At 38.7% G+C, this 22,704-nt stretch overlaps 1 protein-coding gene across 5 annotated transcripts in view; it reads right to left on the reverse strand.

The window, feature by feature from the left end:
- The window catches only part of COL24A1 (collagen type XXIV alpha 1 chain), a 134,247-nt gene that overhangs the window by 43,437 nt on the left and 68,106 nt on the right, over positions 1–22,704 (reverse strand). For 4 of the 5 annotated variants that reach the window (XR_005629612.1, XM_039727204.1, XM_039727203.1 and 1 more), the window contains 6 exons: positions 22,524–22,577; positions 18,101–18,154; positions 17,325–17,369; positions 11,736–11,789; positions 10,640–10,684; positions 1,707–1,760 (listed from right to left, as the gene is read on the reverse strand). Coding sequence is in view for 4 of the 5 variants with exons in the window: in XM_039727204.1 (XP_039583138.1) it covers positions 1,707–1,760; positions 10,640–10,684; positions 11,736–11,789; positions 17,325–17,369; positions 18,101–18,154; positions 22,524–22,577 (306 nt within the window). In the remaining variant the exon portion in view is untranslated. The remainder of the gene's footprint in view (positions 1–1,706; positions 1,761–10,639; positions 10,685–11,735; positions 11,790–17,324; positions 17,370–18,100; positions 18,155–22,523; positions 22,578–22,704) is intronic. The other variant, XM_039727205.1, reaches the window with a different exon arrangement.

Raw genomic sequence — 22,704 nt, forward strand, 5'->3', positions numbered from 1 at the left:
AAGAAAGAGAAAAGAGCATTGAATATTCTTCCCCTTCTTCCATGTCCACTGAGCAACATGTCAGTGCATCACACTACTGGTTGAGAGACTGCCCTTCAGAAACAGTACAGAGGCATTTTTTTAACTTTTCTTTTTTTTTTTTTAATTTCTGCATTCCTTCCTCCTACAAGCCCATCCATCTTTTGAAAAAATAACAAAACTGAATTTCTCTGTCTTCTCTTTCCTAGAAGACTGAAGAAGAGGTTTGACTACCTCAGTTTCTGAGAACTGCTGCTAGAAGATGTTTTCTTTCTATTGTGTGCATCATATTAATAGTATGTTCCTTAATCCACAATATTCAGGATAGCAAACAAAGAAAAAAGACAAATTTTTTTCTCTCTTCCTCTTTTCTTCAGTCTGTGTTAGGAAAGCACAGCTCTCAAAGGAAGGCCAGCCCTTCAACAGCTGGAAGCAACTGGAGTAGGGGAAGCAGGAAGGGTGTTTTTCTGGTCTTCCATACCATTTCACCTTTCATTCATGCCACATCCAGCCCAGACTTAGCTGTAGATTATCCTCAGAAGATTACACTTTTATTACAAATAGTGCACATGACATAGTAATAACACTATATTTTATATTGCATTCTGTAATTATGATGGAAATACATTTGTCATTTAAATCCACATAGCATGTGTTACCTTGCACTACTTAATCCATAAGAGAGGAAGACAATAAATGCTACAGGAACAGCATAGCAGTGACAATTATTGCACCATGAAGAAGCTTCCTTCCATTTGATGATGATAAATTAATTAGTCTTTTACTGCTTTTCCTCTCCTAGCTAAACCAGTAACAGTATCACAAGGTAATCTTTTTGAGTAAAGTGTAATTATGAAGAACAAGAATCATTTGATATGAAATACTATGATATTATCACTAAAACCATATGAGATTTGTCTAAATCTAAAACAGGGCTTTCCACTGATGTATTTCATTTCACAGATTATATAAATTATAATCACATTTTAATGGAATTTTTAATAGTAGATTAAGACTTCCTCAATACAATATCTAAATAGCAGACCAGTCTAGGTGAAATAATTCAGCCCTGCAGGAAAGAAATACAAATGGTGCTGCATCATTCTGACAAACAATTATGTTTTAATCATAATTAAAGATGACATGCAGTCCAGTAATAGTTTCCTGTTTTTCAGTTTTAAAATACTTCACCTAAATCAAAGCATGTCAAATACACTTAGGCTATTTATACTGCTCTAGTCACATTGAGCCTGCCAGACTTTGCTTTCACAAACACAACTGTTACTGCACAGCAGACAAAACTCAGTCTTGTCTTTTTTATTCAGTTCATGTATACAGCCAAGTTTTACCTTTCTGCTTCTGTCTTCATTATGTAGTAGTGCTACATATACAGTGAGTACTGTATAAAGCAAGTATAATTCCTGCCAGTTTGAAACAGTAGCAGTATAGTAAAGTGATATAAGAAAGGTATCACATCTATCAGCTCTAAATTAACTGTGGTGTAAAATCAAGGATATCAGATACACACCTCAAATAAGAACATTTGGATTACCAGTTATTACATCCCCATGCTCTGAAATAGCTGCAGGAATATTAGCTCTGACAGTGGTCAGTAAATGATCTCTCACCAGCACTTTATCACCCCAATGGTTTTCAAAGCTGCTGAGTAGCCAGGTACATTATTATACCTTTTCACCCAGGTTTCCAGATGGCCCAGCTTCTCCAGGTAAGCCAGCTGATCCCTGTATAAAAAGAAAGCAGACTTTAGCTTGCATGATGTCTGTACTAGTTGATGGTCAGCAGCTCTCCCAAGAGAGCAGGGCCCATTTGCTGCTGACAGAGAGCCCCAAGCCAGCCCAAGAGCACCCATGGGACAGCGAGGGCTGCACTGTGCCCTGGCTGCACTGCTGCTCACCCACTGCAAACTGCTGCTGCCAGAAGGGAAACTGCCTCCATTTCAGCACAATACCACCCCACCAACCCAGATCTGCCACTGAGCTCAACCTTGCGCTGCTAAAAGCTTTACAAAGGTACAAATAAAGGTGATAATTGCTCTGCTAGTGCTTCAGTCTGACCACAAATCTCAAAGGGAATAAATTCAGAGGAACAAAGTAAAATGCAGTCAAAACAATAATTATATTGGATCAGGTGTTGTCAGAATTCTCCCCTCAACAGTAGTAGCCCCAAATGCCTTTGAAGTCAGAGGATCAGAGCCTTTCAGGCATTCAAAAATGAAATAATTTTCTCCTGAGGCTCTCTCACAAATTTCCACTGGATAGAACAAGTACAACCATATGGGATGGGAAACAGGAGAGGAAGTACTTTTAACAATCTTATTCCCAGTAGTTACAATACCTACTTTTTTATGAAAGCTAAAAGAAAAACAAATTATAGCACAAAGTTCTAATTGAGAAAAATATGACACAATGAGCTTGAGGAAAAAGCACTAAGAGCCCAGAGTACACTGCACGACTGCTCTTGAAACATGGAAGAAATGGGGAAGCTCCCAGTAGTGATGTAACACACAACTGTATGATGTCTGTATCACTTTAAAAAGGGGGAAAAAAAGAAAGTGATGTCAATTCACACACTGGCATTGACATCTTTAGTGTGCAAGAAGGAACTAGCATTAGTAGCACTACAATGGCATTGGACTACAATTTGAAAAAAAAAAAAGGCATTACTTAAAAAAAAAATGCAGTCTTTATCTGTATAATCTGGATACAGTTCAGCCTCAAGTCCTTTAACAAAACAGGTGCAAAGTAAGTAGAGATTTTATGATTACTTGTTCTCTTGGACTGCTAGCTATGCTGGAAATCCCACAGTTTGAACATATGGCAAAGAGCCAGTGATACAGCTACTTTTGAGGCTGACAATACTGGCACAAATTACTTTATGGAAGGAACTAAAGAGATAAGCAGGCAGCTCTATGGCCACTGGACTGATATATTATGTGTGGGAACTTGTGTATTATATGTCAGAACTGAGATGTCTCTTGCCTTGGCAGCAGCCAAAGATGGGTCCTGGTGATACAGGCACTGAGGCAATGGCCCCGACGTCACTGGCAGCAATGAGGGACTTTTGTGATGAGTTCTGAGAGTGAGAGCTCCCAGCCAGAGCCAACAGGAGGCCTCAGTAGCAGGCAGAAATCTGTGGGACAAAGAATTACCCTGTACTCTTGCTTATCAAGGTAAGAGGCGTGGAGGTACAGTTTCAAAATGCTAAAGATTAATCACTTTGAGTCCCTTATTCCAGAAAGAACAGAAGACATAACGAGAGCCAAGGTGAAACTCAGAGCTATTCTCTTCCCACAGAGACACTCCTGATCTCCCACCCAATGCCATGCTGTTTACAGGACTGCAGATGCTGCTCAGAAAGATGGAGAGCTCTGCCTTGCCCCAGCAGTGAATCATTTAATATACAGCCTCTGATCAAATTCTGTTTTCAATTCAGAAGTACTGTCTTCCTGATTTGGTTGCCCTGAGCTGAAAGAGCAGGAATGACTGGGAAGCAATGACTGTGAATGTGCTCTTGTATTGCCTAGCACATGAGGGCAAGCTACGCACCCTCCAGGGAGAGGACAGAAGCTGGCTATTCAACAGAAAGTTTCTTATAGGTTGGCTATTCCCCAAAAGTAGTTAAGAAAATTTACGGCAAAACCACTAAGAAGGCTAAAAGGATAAAAAGATGCAAAAGAAACTTGGTATACCTGGTACTGTATAGCCATAGAAAGCAATACAATAGTCAAGATGACTAGAAGTGAAGTCAGTGAAATGCTAAAAGAACAGGGACTTCAGAAGGTAAGAAGGGGAAAGAAATTCATGACAGGTTAACTCAATGCACTTCCACCCCTCTATTCAAAACAGTGGTCAAGAATCTGAGACTGAGAAAATGCTAGGGCTGGTATGCACACAGGCAAGAGAGCCAAAATACTTAAGAATAGAATCTTGAATTTCAAACAATTAGTAGCATCCAGTGAAAAGAAAGCACAGAGAGCAAAACATCTTGTTCTGTCAACATATTAGCCAGAAAGTGATGTTTTCCCTACATCATTCCTGACAGACTTTCTGTAAGATCATGTGTCTTTTAAAATCCCAGATTTGGACTGGCTTGTTATAAAGATCAGCTACTAGGACTGGACTGAGGTTTCAACTCTCTCTCCATCTTATGTAAGAAAATGAATACAGTCCAAAGCAAATCTGTTGAATCAATGTCTTCCAGCATCCCTTCAAACCTCTGGAGAGCAGTGATGGATTCCAAATATAAAACTGAATGCATTAGAAAACAAAAAAGTGAAGCAAAAATCCTGAAGTGATTAAAAAAAGAAATCAGCAACTTATTAAAAAAATAGTAACCAACTTTCATTTACAAGGACTTGTGTAAAAGTCTCCAGTGACAATAACAGCATTTCAAAAACCTTCTTGACAGGAGCATTTTGTAGAAAATGAATCAGAGACCAGACCTCACAACTAATACTTGCCTGAGAAAGACAAAAACATCTTGCCAGGGCATATGCTCTGTGTTAGAAACTGGACTGTGGTTGAATAATTGAAAACACATTGTACACTTAATGCAAACCCAAGTATGGAGTAATCCATTGAAAAACCTGGTAGTGAGAAATGAGTATACAGCTAGTTACAAACATTCCCATGGCAGCAGTTACCTGCCAGGTTGTACTTTAATCTGTTCTTCTGTGATAGTTGAAAATTTTCCAATCCAGTGCTATTTCATTTACAGTTCAGCATTCTCAAATGTTTTTATTGAACATTCATTTAGTAAGATAACATAATACATTTAAAATACTATCTTGTCACAACGACATTTTCCTATTAATTTTCTGTCTGTTGAGAAAGTTAGTTCGTAATCAACCAGTGGTGATACTCTGAGTGAAAATCTGTGATTTCCTATGGCCAAATGAAGGAAGTGAATAAGAGCAGAGATGCACCATATTTGTACCTCGCAGCTGATATTTCACTCAATTCTTTAAAGGACTCAAAAATTCCACTACCCGAATATTTGAAAGGCAAAATGTACTGGCACCAATCACCTACTCAACAGCAGTTCTAAGAAAGAAATAAATGGATTAAATTTGACTTCCAGTGTACAGCAGGGTAATTCTGTTTGATAGCACTTGTAGGGGAATGCTTGCATTAAGGGAAGCTGCCTGGCCAGGTGGGGGTAGGATGTGCTCACCGACAAAACCTTGGAAGCTAAACCGCAGACACCATGTGCAGGCATTACCATGAACCCTGAAAACCAGCTGAAACCAAATGATAAAGAGAACCACTAGCAAAAAAAGCCTTTAAGAAAAATGAGCAACAGCTTGATAAAGCTAATTTCTAGACACTGTAACCTCTTTCTCCATGGGTCTCAGCAGGAACTGCAGCATATCAGGTCACACAGGGTAGAAACAAGAAGCACAAGGTAAGACACAGAAGTATCTTTATTGCCATTCACTGTTAAGTCCTTCATAGAACCCACAATAATCTCTATCCAACTGCTTTCTGAAAGCAGCTGAAGCAGTTCCTTCTTTGGAAGCCCTTGGCAATGTCCCATGCATTCACCAGACTTTGAAAAAAAAAAAAAAGACTTTCCTCAATTGACTTATCTTTTGGCCTATGGTTTAAAATTCTCTTTTGTATATCCCTAAAGCCCAGACTTTTCAGGATAATTCAAACAACTCCTTCTGCTGAGCATCCTGAACACATCAGTTAAAGTTCACTTAATCTTTTCTTCAAGCAAAAGGAATTGCATTTTCCATTCTCCCTGAATTATGCATCCCTGGTGCCTAATCCAGCTAATTTGTACCTCGCAGAAAGATGTGGTAATTACTTTATAGTAATTCTTCCCAAAAGCAACTTGGCTACAAGGCACATGGCCTGACTGCAGTATTTTATTGCCATTCACAGACTCCTGTAACTGCCATCGACAGCCTGAACATCACTGGTTTTCCTTTGCTGCATGGTAAGGTTTTTTTTTCATGGCAAAGCACTTTTTATTTCAGCTTGGTTTCCTTCTGCTGTTTCAAAAACTATGTGCAACCAGAGAAATTTGCTGACATGTAATTTCTGAAGATTATTTTTCCAGGATTTGTGTTCATGAACTCTGCCTTTTGACACCAGCTGCACATACTACAGCTGACAGTTCTACCCTTCTACTCTGTCTCAATGTGTGTAAAAACATCAAGGATTTCTAATTAAGAAGTCTACAAGCTGAATTTCTTTAGCACAGGTGGCAAGGAAAAATAGGAATTAACTTGAACTTAGTCATTCAGAGTGGTGCAGCCTGGGTAAACACTAGCATTATCAAAATAAAACAATCCTGGAAAACAACTGTTTAAAGCTCAGATGAATTCTGATAATAATAATTCAATAAATTATTTTCTTAAATCATCCCTAAAATTTTAATAAATAAATCCTTTGTATAAGGTGCTTGAAGTTAGTTTCAAATATTTGCTCTCCATCACTGAGCAGCATCTTATCTAAGCATGAAAAAATCCAGTTGCACATGTCAGCAAAGTCAGATTTTCCTCCCCCAAAATGTGAGGGGAATTTTCTCAGTAGCTGAAAGGGTTGTTTCTTTTGGCACAGCTTCCAAAAGATTTTGTCTCATCAGCAGTTCCATTTGTTCTGTCTGCTGTTCCCTTGCTTCTCACTATCTTAAACAACCCCTCTTCAACTGGACCTGTTGGTCCTGCAGTTAACCAAATATCCTGCAGCAAGGAACAGCTGCTGGATTCTACCAGAGCTCAGGGCTCTGCTGAACCAAGCAGCCCCACCTCAACAAACACAACACATGCAGTAGCCAGAAAACCAGTTTTTGTTGTAGGATTTGGTTAAGAAATAGTGTCTGAAGTCTGACTTGAAGCACATTCCTGATCTACTCTTAAATGTGTCCCATTTAAGCTTACAAGCACAGTGAACATTTTATAAATTTAGTCTACTCTGTTTCCACAGTGGACAAGCATCCAGAAATATTTTGGCAGAATGTGCTCTGAAGAATCAGCAGCTTCATGTGACCTAAGAAATGTTGGATGCTGTGGCTTCTAGCCTATTGACAGAGCTGTATTTCAGCACATATTCCACCTTACTAGGCTGAAAAACCAAGTGTTGTAGTCCAATCTCCTGCTGTTGAAATTCCCCTGCTTGTGCAGAGTTGCCATATGTACTTTTCTAAGCAGGTATTAAGCAGGAACTGAGAAAGCTGCTACAGAAAAGGAATAACCATTTTGGCACCTCAAACAGCAGTGGCAGATGTTTTAGTCAATGACAATGGTACCAGGGAAGTAAGCAAATTAAAAAAAATAGAAGAAAAATATTGGTACAACCCTTTGGTATCAATAGCAGACAGGCACAAGTGGTCATGGCATAATTTTCTATGAATTCAGCATTTACAGGATTTATTATTGCAAAATTGCTTCTTTGGACAGCTTATTCAGGAAATGCACTAGCTGTCATTTGGAGAACTGGAATGCTACGATGGAGTCCCCATTGCTAAGAACCAGTATAATATACTTTAACCATGGACTTAAAATATGTGTTATATCCTGTAATTTGAAGAAGTCTGTCCATAGAGATAATGAATAAACAGAAAACCATAGACAAGCCAAACAGGGAAGCTGATGAGGTCACAATGCAGAAGGGAGAAACCTTCTAATCTAACCTAAAAAATACACAGAATTTTTTAGACATTGGGCTTATTATCAACATTTTAGCAACTTCTTTTTCCTTTTGCCTTTAATATTAAATAAACTTTATGGTACTTGCACATTTCTACTGCTATTTGTACAGTTCCTTTCTGTATTTAGTATCACCAAGCACCTGGTGGCACATAAAATGCACAAGGCATCAGCAAGGACAGATATGCCCTTCCATACCCTTTTTGACTCAGTCTCAAAACCTGTCCCAGTGGTTGGTAGCACTTGTACTTTGCTCTTGCACTTGGTTTTTCAAAGTTTTTTTTTGTTTATGGCATGTTTGATGCCAGAGATCTCCTCATGGCACGGGAGCCAATTACTTGGTTTTTCAAACTTTCTTCTGTTTTTCAAAGTTTTTGTTTGTTTGTGGCATGTTTGATGCCAGAGATCTCCTCATGGCACGGGAGCCAATACTGAATAGCAGGGAGTGAATTAGGAAGTCCATACTCCACGTGCATGCCAAGGGAAAGAGAAATTATTTGTTACAAACAGAAGCTGTTGAGAAGCTGGAAGCAAAGTCTGTGTCCAAAGCATACAGAAGTGAATATTTTGCATCAGGACTCAAGTCTGGAAAAGCATTTTATGCATATGAGAAAAACCATCTTCTTCCTGTTAGTACTTTTCAATTCTTTTTGGAAAAGCTTAACTGTTACAGATTGCAGTGGTGAATAAGGTGAAGGAAAGGGGTTTTGAAAGGTCTAAGAGTTGAGTGTGCTTGTGTCCTCTCTTGGTGTTTCACCACTGGCCTCAATGACAACAAAATATATATTATCCCCCCAAAGATCGTGTAGTGGGCACAGGTCCTCTGCTGCCAGAAATTGCAAAGTTAATAACAGATCAAGGCCCTATGAATCTCATTTGATTAGATGCATGTACATAAATCAGAAGATATCCTACAATCCACAGGTAAAAATAAGAAATATTTATCAATAACTTAGGAACTATTTTGGTTTTCAGATATCGTGTGCCATTTTGTATCACATGTAAGTTCTCCAAATATCACATGTGGGAAATGGTAATTAATGATGAGCCATAAATATTTTTCTTTCCAACACTGTAACAGGGCTGCAACATCCCCTTGTTAGGCATAGAAAATATTATTTAACTCTTGCAGCTCAACCCTGACTACAGTTAGCTGGTACGATGATTTTATTTAACATCACTGAAACATATCATCATTGATTATGTGTTTGAGCTAGTAATTACTACATAGAATGGAGCTCTTTTAGTGGTGAAAGACACTATGCTCATACAAAATATCTGAGTTGTGGAAAATGTGTCCACTGAATTCAAGTTCACTGTGGAGCAAAAAAAAAAAATTCTGTGTGAAATTCAGAAAGTTAAGGTTAAGTAACTAGCTCCTGTGACTGTTTCATGTACTAGTATTGATGTAATGATTTAAGCTTGAGCCTAGCTTTGTCTTTTCTTGAGGGTTTTGGTGCATGTCACTGTAAAACATAGTAAATGCTATCAGTTTTCCCTAACATGTTACAGGCTGAAAAACAGAACTGACATGCAATAAAAGCTACACTCAGATATATGCTGGGTGACTTTCAAGGGGACCTCATGGCATGTCAAGGCACTGTTGGTTCCTGTGTAAGCAGATACTTTTAACAGACTGAGATTCCAGCTTCTCAGTCCCCTTCCCAAGAGCACAAACTCCAGAGTGCACAGTGGAGCAGACTTTTCCAACAAGCAGTTTGTAGCATTTCTGCAGTAACCCAGCACTGGATGAGGTGCCTCAGGTACATCTTAGTGGGGAGCTAACTCCGACTACCCACAGAGTTTGTGCGAGCAGCACAGCACTAAGCCCAAACCAGGGTGTGGTATCTCTCCTCAGCATAGGTTAACTCCAAAATAAAATCAAAAATCAATTTAATAGTGTTCTACACAATATTTGGGTAACTCAAGCATGGGCCAACAAGCTCACATCTGCTCATAAATCCCAGACAAAAGTTAAAAATACAAAAGGGCAGGGGATGAACTTAAGTAGAGAGAATTCCAAAGTGAGTGTTTCAGTGACAACTACCACCTTAAAAAGCACCTGCAGTGGAAGAACTGAGAGAGATCAGGGCATTAAAAATGCAGGATAGGAGGCTGTGAATCTAAAACTGAATAACAACTCACTACTGTAAAAGGGAGCACATCTATGCAAGAAGTAGGCTTGTAAGAAGCAATGTTTCCTTTATTCTTAGCAGCTTGGGCAGTGGGCTGGAGTCACAGAGGTTTGGATGAATTAGAAACAGACTAAAGGGGAGTTAGAATATGACTTAAATGATCTCAAAAACATAACAGGCTAATTGAATTGGGACTGTTAAGCCTGAAAAGAAAGAATAAGAGAGGCACAGAATAACAACCACCATATGTAAAATGCTGTTTCCAGCAGAAAGGAATCAGGTTACACAATGAAATAACTGTTTAAAAAATAGAGAAGCCCTGGTCTTGGCACTTTTTAATAAGTGGTTAGACAAATATTTGTCAAAAATTATGCAAAGATAACAGGTCCTGGCTAGGCAGAAGAGGATGGACTACGTGTCACCACAAGGGCACCTTGAGCTCTGTGATTTTATGGAGCATAGACAGAACAAGCCTGCAAAATACATCTCAGGCTAAACGCAGCCTCTCAAGAGATGTAGTGGAAAAGGATCACTTGTTCACCTACATGAACGTGCCTTGGAAAATCCCTACAACCACCTGCAATATTCACACCACATACTGGGAGAAAAGCAGAACTAATTTTGGAAAACACTTTAAATGGGAAATTTCTTTAAATAGTATGAATCTTAAAGACTACAGAGGTATAACTGACATACTACAGCTTCAAGTACAGGCAAACTTCATCAGACAATGTCTGCAACCAGTTATTAATTCGCTCTCAAATGAAACAGAGTTAAAAATTAAACCAGAAAGAGAATTCAAACTTACTGCTTCACCAGTTTTTCCAAGGTTTCCTTGGTCTCCTTGTTCTCCCTGTTAAATGTAGAAAACAGATGATCTAGTTCACTAGAAAAGTAATTTCTTTCATCTGTGTATATTAAAGTCCTCTGTTTTCCTAGGAACCTCTTTATTTTCTAACTTACATATGCCAATTAAAACTTTAAAAGCTAAAATTAAGTGACCAAAACCAATTTTGTCAGTCACTAATTTTGATTTGGTAAAATGATGTTCTAATGTATTCAGAATTTGCCTGCAAAAATAAAAACTATCAATTTACTGCTGATAAAAGTCATTAGGTCAGCAAACACTATAAGTTAATTATTCTATTTTTATTTAAATCTTTCTTTCAGCAAAGTACCTTCGCTATTTCACTACTGCTTCAAAGACAGATAGTGCCTGTGTCCTTTATTGATTACTGTAATTTTGTTATGAAATATTATGAAAACTGACATTTGAATGACATTTGAACAAACCTCTCCCACTTCTCCCAAAATCTTGAAACTGTCATTAAGTATTGATTAATTCTGTTCTCCAAAATAACAGTGTTACAGAACTGGAACGTTTTGCTGTGTGTTTCACAGGTGGAAGCTGGGTGTGCAAGCACTATTGATTATCTGGCTGGGACTATAATCTCAGTTAGATAACAACTGAAGAACAGTTATTGGCATACATCTGCAGATTGCAGATCAGCACTGGGAAATTCTGCTGCCAGGAGCTCCTCTTTTGAGCTGCAGCACTTCACTCATCCCCATTCACATTTGCAGAGTCCTGCCAGGGTAGGAACTGCCCTGAGTCCCTCGTTGCACCCTGGTCCAGGCACCCTCACATTCCCAGGCTGCTCAATTTCATTCTAGCAGGGGCAGTCTTTGCTCACACATCCCTGTCTCCTAGAAATCCTCTCTCCTGCACAATTTTCTCCTTTTTCAAAATGGGATCTTGCAAGAAACAGAATCACCAGTATGATACACACTTATATTCTTTGGAAGCATGAGTGCTCATATGCTTTCACTGATATGGCACTGTAAATAGCTGTGTATAACTCTGTTCCAAATACATTCTATTTCATAATAAAGCCATCACTTACCTTTAAACCTTCTGGTCCAAGATCACCTACATAACCTTTCTGTCCTGGTTTTCCCTAAAATAAGGATTAGAATAAAATACTGTAAATCTTTTATTTCAAAATGGTAATTTCATCCCAGTTTATCCATTTATCAAAATACATGCACTAAAAATGTACAGTTTAGTAATATTTAACACAAAAAAATTTAAGTGTATTTAGAAATCTGTATCTGAAAATACACTGCTGAATATTTCATCAAATACTGGAACAGTAAGCAAAGTTTGTATTAAGTAAAGTTTGTATTAAGTCCTACAGCAATTAACACTAAAGAAAAACTGTCACAATCCAAGACTGAAATACATTTAAATTTCACTTTGAAAAAACATATTAGGGAGACAAAAAAAAAAAAAAAAGGCAAGGCAATGTTCTCTCCTGGTTTATTCCAGCAGAATAGGGACTCAACGCTAATAAAATTTGATGCTTAGACTTCAGGGACTGGTGTCATCACAGTCCTTCCTCAACCAGACAAAATCACCCTCTCCTCTTTACTTAGAAAACTGATGATTTTGAGCCTCATTTCTCTCCACTAGCATTTTGCTGCTGACAGATCTTGTTGCTATGATACTGTGGTAATAACACTGCTAGCCAGAAGAAATACAGCAACATCAATCAGAGCAGGAGGCCACGAAGGGACAGGATCTTTGAAGCACTTTACAACATGCATCCCTCCCTCTGTCATCACTCACAAAGACTCACAAAGGCACACAAACCAGAAAGCTTTCCCCTTTAATTTTCAATTAGATGCTTATAAGGTAATTATGTCTCCCTTTTAAGAAATTGTTTTCCCTCCCAGTATACTTGACTTCCTCTACAACATAAAATATGGCCTAACCATTTGTCTATCTGGACAGCCCAGCCCTGCCTAGACAAACTTTCCCCATCTGCCCTGAGGAAAAGGCCCTGGTCCAGCAAACTGAGGTCCAGGGGACTGGACCTGGCCCCTGAGCAAGCTGCTGATGAGATCCCTGGAGGCTGACAACTGGAGAAAGAAAATTAATTCAACTAATGATTCAGTAACAAAACCATGCAGATTGGTCCTAAAAAGAAATCACCAGGGGCTGTTCCAGCAAACTGAATAACTGGAATCGCCAGAGTCCGTAATCTGAGTTTTCCATCCCACATAAGCTGAGAAAAGAGCAACTGAAGCAACAGACAATAAAACGTTTCTTAAAAAGAGATGGCATTTTTTCATTTGGCTCTTTTGCTTCAGCTGCTGTGCTCCTGTAATTCAGAGTACGTGTGTGTCAGTTTCTGGGCATATGAGAAATTCTCTATATGGCTTAAAATGGTATGAAATTGTCTTAGTGGGTTCCATGATTTCTCTTTCTATAACTCTCCGTAACTCTCTCCTAACTAATCCCATTCTATAACTCATTCTCTTTGCCCAACAAGTTCCAACAAATAAAATCACTTCAGGAACATACTTTTGTTTTTGCTAGTGGACTAATATATGCTAAAGCCAAGAATGCAGGGAGAAAAGACCACGAAGAGAAGTTCTGAAAGAACCAGATAAAGCGAGTCATGTCTTTCCACAAGGCTTAACAAAAAAACAAGTGATGGGCTTCTGCAGGTCACTACATACTGTTTGAATACTTTGTTGTCAAGAAACTTAATGTCTTTCTATACAGCAAGACTGTAACATAAAAATATTTTAAGTTAAATTCATCAAAAGGAAACTAGTGGCCCCTATTAACTGCCTTGATAATTTTAAGCCTTATGAGAGCTGAACTGGAGTTACAGCTTGTAAAGGTTTCTTGGCTGTCATTCCTCGGCTGTGTACTAGCTGCTAAGGACACAGAACAGATGGAAGTTGATCAGAAAATGGAACAAGTGGATTTTACTGGTAAAGCAATCTGAAACACATGGATTTGGCTTTAAACAGAAATACAATACACTTACACATGGAGGAAAAGCCACTGACAGAAGGGTAAAGTAGGGATGGCTGCTTTTCTACTTGCAAACCCCTGAGAAAATTACTCTTCCAGGGCAGAGTAATCCCAAAGGAAATGTCTGTTTCCTAAAATATTAACTGCAAGTTCTACCCTTCTCTTTCAGGAAACAGCAACTGACTGTGCTTCCTTTCACCTCACAAGAGGTAGGTACAGGTGTGGATATAAATATCTCTCACTATCACTCTACTTCAATCCCTCCATAAGCTTTGCACATGCCTTCAGCCCACAGGAAGGCACTTGCAAAAAATACTGCCCTGGGGGTGTGGGGCAGATCTGAAAACATTTTCACTATCACCAGGAGAAACTGCTCAGCTTGTGACTATATAAAATCCAGCTTCTGTTTAACACAGCCAGCTCATAAAGGAATCAACTTGCAACAGCACCTTTTCACTTTCTGGTTTAAAACAATCTCCACTCTTTTAAAGGCATTTTCTTCCCCAGCAATGAAGATACAAAAAAAAAAAAACCCCACAAAAAAACACCCAAAAAAAAAAAAGAAAAAGCATCAATGCTTGCATTGCGTGAGCTGAGCTACACTGACAGTCACAGTGTTAATATTTGGATAGCCTTTGAGAGAGAGGGTTAAGTGGGAGGACACTGAATAAACAGTCACATCTTTAGCAGCAACTCCTGTATTTTCATGGGACAAATGAGGAAGCACCAAAAAAAAATCAGCTTTTTTTTTTAATGTATAAGGATTAATTTAAGAGAATGCAAGTATTTGACTTTGGAATAGAATGGGTGGGAAGGTTTGGAAAGGAATTAATGAAACATCAAATGATGCAATCAGACTCAGCTCAAACACCTCTTCCAAAGCTGAGGCAGACTGAGGTCTTTGGAACTGAGATATATCCTGAGTAAGCAGGAAACATCCTCAGTTTTGTCTCTAGTTGGTTTAGACACTGGGAAATTCTTTTTTGAGTGGGGACTGAGAACCCCTGTGCAGGTTCATATTCACTTCTGTTCCAGCAGAAGATGATCTGTTTTGATGGCAGCATTGGTCAGGTGGGTCCCAGGGGTTTTTGGTCTCTTTCATGTTTTTTAAAGCAAAACATGATAGAAACAAGAGCAGGGGAGGGAGGAGGACGAAAAATGAGGTGAAATTTAATGGCTGCCAGCTTGCCACAAGCCTAAACTTGAACTAAGGATTGGATATTTTGACCCGAAATTGTAAAAGAGATGAGGATCCCAGAAGCACTAGAAACCTGCTCTGTTATTGTTTCAAAAGAATAATGAAAGCTTTACAGTACATCACCTACAAGGATACTTTACCTACCTCAGACAAGCCCAGAAAATTAAGATAACAGTGGCTGAAAAGAGGACTAACCTATTTAACCATGCCCACAAATAAAGTCTGTGGGGCAGGAAGCAAAGCTGTGGTGAGAAAAGGCAGGCAAGACTTTTAGATAGAAAAGCTGGACATTCGAAAAAAGGACAGTGAACCAGGCAAGCAGCTGAAGCAGACTGATGAGGAAAATGAAGAATTCCCACTCCTGGAGGCTGCAAAACACAAGTTAAACACATCTGTCAGCTAAAGACAGAGCTGACAGCTGATGGTGCCTTGGGGCCATGCATGGCCAGACCACTGCTTCAGGTCCCTCCTCTGCCCCATGGCTATTTAATAGTGCAGTGACAACACAACTGGGACAGAGTTACTTTGAGGTGTAACAGCCACTTTTAAAAACTCCTTTCACAGAAGATGGAAGCAAAAGCTATGTAAATCAAATGAACATCAAATTGCAATCAAGGAAGCATAATTTAAAAAGACAGATGTGTTCAGCAGCTTGTTGACTCAGTCCTGCTACACTGTGTGAGATCCCAGTCCTGGTTGTGATTCTCACCCACACAGCCTCAGTGTGTGTCACACGTGGGAGGGAGCACCAAGGACAGGCAGAGGTGGGAGCAGAGTGCACAGCAGCAGCACAAACAAGTTGGCCTGGAGCTGTGAAAGAGCTGGAGTCCAGAGAAGCCAGAGAATCCAGGCAAGAGCCTCTGGGCCCCTGGACAAGGAGGAAAAACAGGCAGAGCTGCCCATCAAGAAAAATTCCCTTTTCCCCTACCTCTCATTTCAGGAGGGGATGTTAGCCAGCAAGCTACTAACAAATGTCAAGAGCCAGCAGCCCTGGGGCTCACTTCAGATGCACATACTCTGCTCTCAACAACTTGTTGTGAGAGAGAAACCAGAGAGCCATACGACGTGCCAATGATGTGCACATTTCCCACTGAGAGGAATAAAAACCTAAATAATTTAGGTCAAATTGACCCAAAATACATTAAAAATATTTCAGTTTGCTTGACATGCCAATGATGTGCACATTTCCCACTGAATAATTTAGGTCAAATTGACCCAAAATACATTAAAAATATTTCAGTTTGCTAGGTTCCACAAAAATGTTTCCTCTGGGGTCACTTTGACAGCAGCTGATGGTGGCCTGTGCGTGCCTGGTGACGTGGAGGAGGGAAGGTGGGTGTCACTGCCCATGAGTCACCCGCTGCAGCATCTTCTTTTCCAATTGCCACAGCACAACATGGGAGCTGCTGTCCAGCCATGAAGCCCTGCCCAAGGAGGAGACTCAAAGGATGATGCAGCCAAAATAAAAATTTCCGTGAGGCTCTCGGCAGAAGCTCAGACAGATTAAACTCAATATTGAACTAAGTTACAGAATGTTTTGAAATTCTGTTTAATTTTTTGCATGTTTTCCTCAGCTAAAAAACAAAGAGACTTCTGTGGGAAGGTTTTGTGTTTGGTCTTTTGCCTTTTTTTGTTTTGGTATGGGTTTGTTTGTGTATGTGCAAATAAATATTTTAATATAATTTTTAACAGAAAGCAAATTCCCAGCTTTAACGAGCTACTGAACAGGGAAAATGACATATGCATATATCCACTCCAAAAGCAGAAAACAGTGGAAAAGATTCTCAAACTCATGCAAGAAATGGGAAGTCATCCAGAATGAAAGCCAAATCAGTGATTACCACACATAATCAAATCACGTAAAGGCAGGAGATCAAATTGCATTCAGTAAACTTAGAGACACTCCTGTAATCCCTAGAGCAGGTTAGCATCCATTTTAGCCTAGAAATTTTCTAAAAATAAGCTTGAAGTTCACTGAAACACTCTTAGACAATAGTATATTTTATAACTAACAAAAAAATTGGATGATAGCAGTTTAAAACTATCTTTTAAAACTTGTCAGCATAAACAGCATTGCGACCTTCCAGTTTATTGTTTTCAGTAATTATCTGCCAGGTTCCTGGTAGATTTCTTAGAGCATACAATCTTTATATTTCTCCCTGTGAGCTGAGTAGGTTCTTCCCCAGTTGAAATATTTTGATGTATCAGCTGGTGCAGTCCCTAGGAGGTTGCATCTGTCTCAGGGGAGCACTACATTTTGTGCACTACAGCAGTGATTTCCTTTCAAACTCTTTGTATGGAAAATCATTCCCCCTCCCAGCTCTGCTTTGAGCATGTTCTGAGGAAAAACACACATTCATTCAGGAGATGCCATTTCATCCCAGTCCCTTCTCACAGTAAACTTACATTTCAAAGCAGTACTGCTACTGAAAAACAGCCTGCCCTACCAAAATTCCTCATACTTACTCTTGGGCCGACTCCCCCAATGGGTCCAGCTGGTCCTACTTCTCCCTAAAAGAAATCAGCACTTAATGATCATGATGACAAGTCTAGTTTTAGAAAAGAAATTCTGCAGATAACTGTTCATATTTATTCCATCATCCTAAGCTTCATGTGTGTTTGTCTGAGTCCCAGCCTGATAGGGACTCTGACAAACAGACCATTGTGCCACTGCTAGCCTTCACTCACTCAATATCTGGCACAGAATCCCATTGTTTAGCTGCTTAGAAGTCTAGAGATCCATCTTCAGAATCACCAACTAAATTATTTTTAGTGTTAATTATTTTTAGCATACAAGATATAAGCCTTTGTTTTTATGATGCTGAATTAAGAATATTTGATGAATCTGTAAGATAAGGAACTGTCTTTCTCCCCTTTCAGTTAAGAGGGGTCTAAGTGTTTACTTAAGAGTATCTAGGAGACTGTAATTAAATTGGTATTTGCTTTCTATTTCCATACAGCTCCCATTCCCCTCCCTCCCATCTCCCCAGTTTAACTAAAATAACCACATACAGCTCTGGACATATATTATCTGAGACTCCACTGAAATTAAAATAAACCACATAATGGATGCACATCCCCATAAGGCTGCTAAAAACTTTTTAAAACACTTTCCAAAATGCAAAAGACACGTAAAATTTTGCTTGACAACATCATACACACTTAACCATTGTTGTCTAACCCTCTTAACCCCTCACAACTTTGAAACATAATCTCTTAATTGGATAATTTTTTCATCTTACCTCAACTCCTTTGGGGCCTTGTGGCCCTGGAGGCCCTCGGTCACCCAGAGCTCCCTAAACATCCAAACAAACACAGGGAGAACTTACATCAAGCGACAATCACATTGGTCTGGTTGCTCTCCTCTTACAAACCTGGACTGAAACCCAAAACTGAGGTAGCAGACCTAATCTCTTACCATTGTTCATAGTGTTTCCCATAGAAAGCCAGGCAAAGATGCAGAAAACCAAGCCTCCTAAAAACTTCCATATAGATTTTGCTGAAGCATTATTTTTTTATGTTATAAAAAGGAAGTAAGAAAATATTTGAACATGATAGAACAACTTCTCTCTTTTGGAAGAGGTAAAGTATATCACCATAGTAAGGTTAAAGCACCATCAATGTGCAGACCTTGTATTAGGGAAGTCTTTAGAATAACACATTTTGACAACATTGTAATGGGAAGAAACTACAAAGTGAATTTAGACCACTAGCTTGTCCAAAACTACTTATGATTTTCAGCTCTTACTTTTCTATTAGGATTAGAATCAGCTACCCAGAGATAAAGCACCTTAACCTCTGCCAGCTCAGAGTTTTCATGACTGCTCACAACATTTTCAAAACTTTGTAAAAAAGACTTTGCAGCTAGCAGTGTATCAAAAACCTCAGGCACCCCAATTACAATGGGATAATTGGGAAAAGCACTTGATCTGGCATAGTACAGCAAAAAAAAGTGTAAACATATTAATGTTCTGGGAAACCTAAGCTTAACAATAGCAGATAAAGCAACAAGAACAAAGAAGCTGCCCTTTAGGAGAGATATGATTATCCTCTGAGGAAAGCAATGGTGTAAAGTGTAAGCCTTATTAACTGTGTACTAATGAAGCTGAAGTCTAGACTTTGGTCCAGGCATTGGTCCAGCAACAATTTACTCAGCAGGCAAAGTAAAATGGAAGAGAAAAATGGATCAGGCCATCTCAAGGTAGTGAGTGTCATGGAAGAGCACATCAGCCTGGAAGGACTGGGGTGGAATGCTGGGGGACACACCACCACAGAAGTGACAGGAGGGCTTTCAGCAGTAATTAAAATATTACTAGATAAGTAATATTCTCCTGTGGTTAGCAATGACATTTTCTCATTGGCACAGCTGTTGTTTTATTCCAGGTCATCGGGAGATAGGGATTTCAGTGCAGTGTAACTGCACAGTGGAGATGGCAGCAGCACTGCTACTCTACACACCCTTCCACTGCCCTGAACTGAAGCCAGCAAAAAAGTTCCAGGCTGTAAACTGAAAATTAACACTAAATGACATTTCCATCTCCTCCTTGGGGTTTCAGGCAAGAACAGAATATGAAGGTAGTCAATACACATGAGCCAAAGTATCTGGAAAAAAAACGGGAGTCAGCAAATGGGGTATCCTGTATTTCATACACATAACTTCCCAGCTGACCATCCCTTCCAGAAGAGGTGAAACTCCTAATAATCACTTTATTAAAATGTGTTATACAAACAAACATAAGTTAACAGGGAAAGGAAGCTCTTAGCTTATTCCATAGTACAACACACACTGCTGGAAAACCTACAGCGGTAGTCAGGATATTCTGACCATCTTTTCCTCTCACTTTTCTTGGTTAGAGAGCATAAATACTTGCAAAGAATAACATAGGGAACAAACAAAGTTATTTCAGAACTTCTTTAAAACATTCTTATTCCCTTTTTTAAAAAAAATGTGTGTTTTGCTATTTTTTTAATAAGTGGTGGATCAAGATCAAACACCTTCTAAAATATTGTTTCCAAGCTGAGTAAGGCTCTGTAGACCAAATTACACAATAAATCCTTTGAACATTGAATTAGAAAGATCAGATTTGCTGATTATGTCACTAATTTGGGAAAAATTTACAATCCAGAACTTCTACTGGCATTTAGAGACAGCTGATCACACTCAATGGAGCCTAAATGTCCAAGAAGTTGAATTTGTCCCACACCAACTGCTAAAAAATGAAGTTTATCCTGCTTTCTTGGCTTTTAAAATGGGTATTGCTTCTGAGGAAGCATAAACAAAAACATGAGGAAAATAGCAGCATAATGAGAACAGTTTTCTAAAAATAAAAAGCTGGAGGAAAATTTTAGAACTGCAGTCAACTCAAGGCAGCTGGGAATCCCAAAAGCCAAACATTTCCAAAGTTATGCAGACCTTCTCCCTCAGTTCTAGGAGCAGTACAAGAGTTTTTCCAGTTTGGTAATCCTTCTTTTCAAATGTAAGCCATCAGTTCTCCCTGACTAGGGCAGGCTGTCTAAACTTTTTGTCTCTAATACCAAATGTGCTGGCGAGCACCGAATCTGGTTCAGCTGTGTAATTTCTGTAAAGGAACATGGAGTCTCAAACTTTATGGTCCACCTCTTAGTAACTTTTTTCTCTGGAAGCTGTGAAATGGCAACAAATCTGTAACATATGTATTAAACAGAAACAGAATTCCAACAGAAACTCCTCAGATATGATGTGCAACAATTTGATCTCACTGAAGAAACTGAGCAGCAGGAATCAGATCTGTTACACCATTCGTGTATAATCTTGGGCAATTAAATCTGAACTGCAGCACGAGAATTGTTGCATTTCTCTTCTAGTATTTTCCCCAGACCTTAGACAGAGTCTTTTACCACCACAGGGGTGTTTTTGGTGAACATTCTGGTAAATCAGAAACACAAGAGCAACAGCCACTGCAACGGTGGGACAAACTCACTCACATAAGGCTGCTAACATTATGCATACATGCCAGTAAACACGTTAGGAAAGCAACAAATCAGAATAGAAGGTGGACACCCTCTAGAAACATATTTTAACTTCTCAATTTGCCCCATCAGATAACTAGCTCTCAGCCTTCCTAGTCAATTCATGTCCATTTTGGTAAAAGGCTCTTGTCTTGGTTGAAAGAGAAGAGATACAGCAAACACTGGCTATGGCTTCAGCAACTGGATTATTTGAGAAGTAATTAAGAATGATCACCTTTGGCTTGGAGGTATTGTTATAATCTTTCAGGTACAAATAAGACCCATATCTTTAAATTATTTACTGCTCCCCATCCTTTGTTTTCTTGAGTAGTTTAATACAGAATTTCACACCTCTTGATAGAAAATATTGTAATTTCCATGTCTGTTTATTCATAGACAATCGGCATGATTTGTTCTTGGTCAAATGATATTGTGGGTCTTGCACAGTTCTTTTGCTTCACCAGTTGCTGCCCTCTGGTTTACTTAAGGGTCAAAAAAGGCCTTCATTTTAGTCTAATAAACAAACTATCTCTCAGAATAAAGCCATTCAAGCATTATTTCTGCATCTAGTCTCACCCGATTGAGTCCTTCTGGAATAAAAATGCCCAGTAATGGAGTATAGAGATAAAGCTTTCTCATGCTTTGAGCAGTGGCATTAACGAGACATCTTGCCTCATATGTTCTACAATTTCACTTAATTTCTAACTGCATTATTGTGCTTTCATTTCAAAGAGATCTGGCAATGTCCTTGGTCTAAGTTTATAATGGGATTTATTGTTTTAGTCCCTGCATGAATCAATCTGAAATAACTGAAGTGGGATGAATTCACAAAAAGTGCATTTTTTTACATAATCTAAAGATGCTCAACTTGGTTTCATATACAGATTTCATATATGAATACTTGTGCCTATTCACCACATAAAATACAACGTAAGAATAGTCCCAAGGCTGATGAGTAAGAAACTTCATTGGTATTTGCCTTTCAACAAGTAGTTAATCTTTACATATCATTCAATCATTTTCTTCTGGTTAATTTCTGAGCTACCTGCACTTTTTCTATTAGTCACTACCATTTCCAATTCAACAGAAATTTCCTATATCTGCTTTTATTCCAAGCTTCATTGAGAACTCTATCCACGTGAATTACTGCCTAAGCTGACTCTAAAATCTTAGTCTACTAAAAGGCAGAAGCTAAATTATTCTGGCACAGTTTTGTGGTTAAATTTTATCCTTAATTGTTATATCTATTTTATCTATAATTTAAGCTGGCACATGAATTTTACACATTTTCCATACCTTTAAATACTATTTCTTTTTAAAATTGTTAAAAACAATTCTTAGGGCAGGTGGAACCTGAATAATGCAAATATCTTCATACACTTGGCATGCATTCTATTTAAGTACAGGTGAAACATATGCTACTTTCTATCTACATAGCATTTTCTCAAACTTATTTTGCCATTACATGCTTCCACCTAACACTGTAATTACTCTCAGAACTGTGTGGACAGCATTAAACATTCAAATTACTCCCTCATATAAATACCTGAGGTAAAGTACCCAAATTCTGACAGCAGAATTGTCTTCTCATAATGCCAGTGTCCATTTCTCAGAGCCTGTTCCTCAGACATTAACACTATTTACTGTTATTTTTAATAGGTTTTCATATAATCTTACCTTAGGACCTTCAGGGCCATTTAATCCAGGTACACCAATATCTCCTGGAAAACCCTAAAGAAATCATACAGACAAATTATTTGCAGAGTAGGAATGTTTTCAATGTACTTGTTTTGATTCTGTTCATTCATTTAATAAACCTGAGTCACAGAAACAAGAAATAAATTTGTTCTACCATCCC

This window comes from Passer montanus, unplaced genomic scaffold, assembly GCF_014805655.1.
Source record: "Passer montanus isolate IOZ18808 unplaced genomic scaffold, ASM1480565v1 scaffold60, whole genome shotgun sequence".
NCBI lineage: Eukaryota > Metazoa > Chordata > Aves > Passeriformes > Passeridae > Passer > Passer montanus.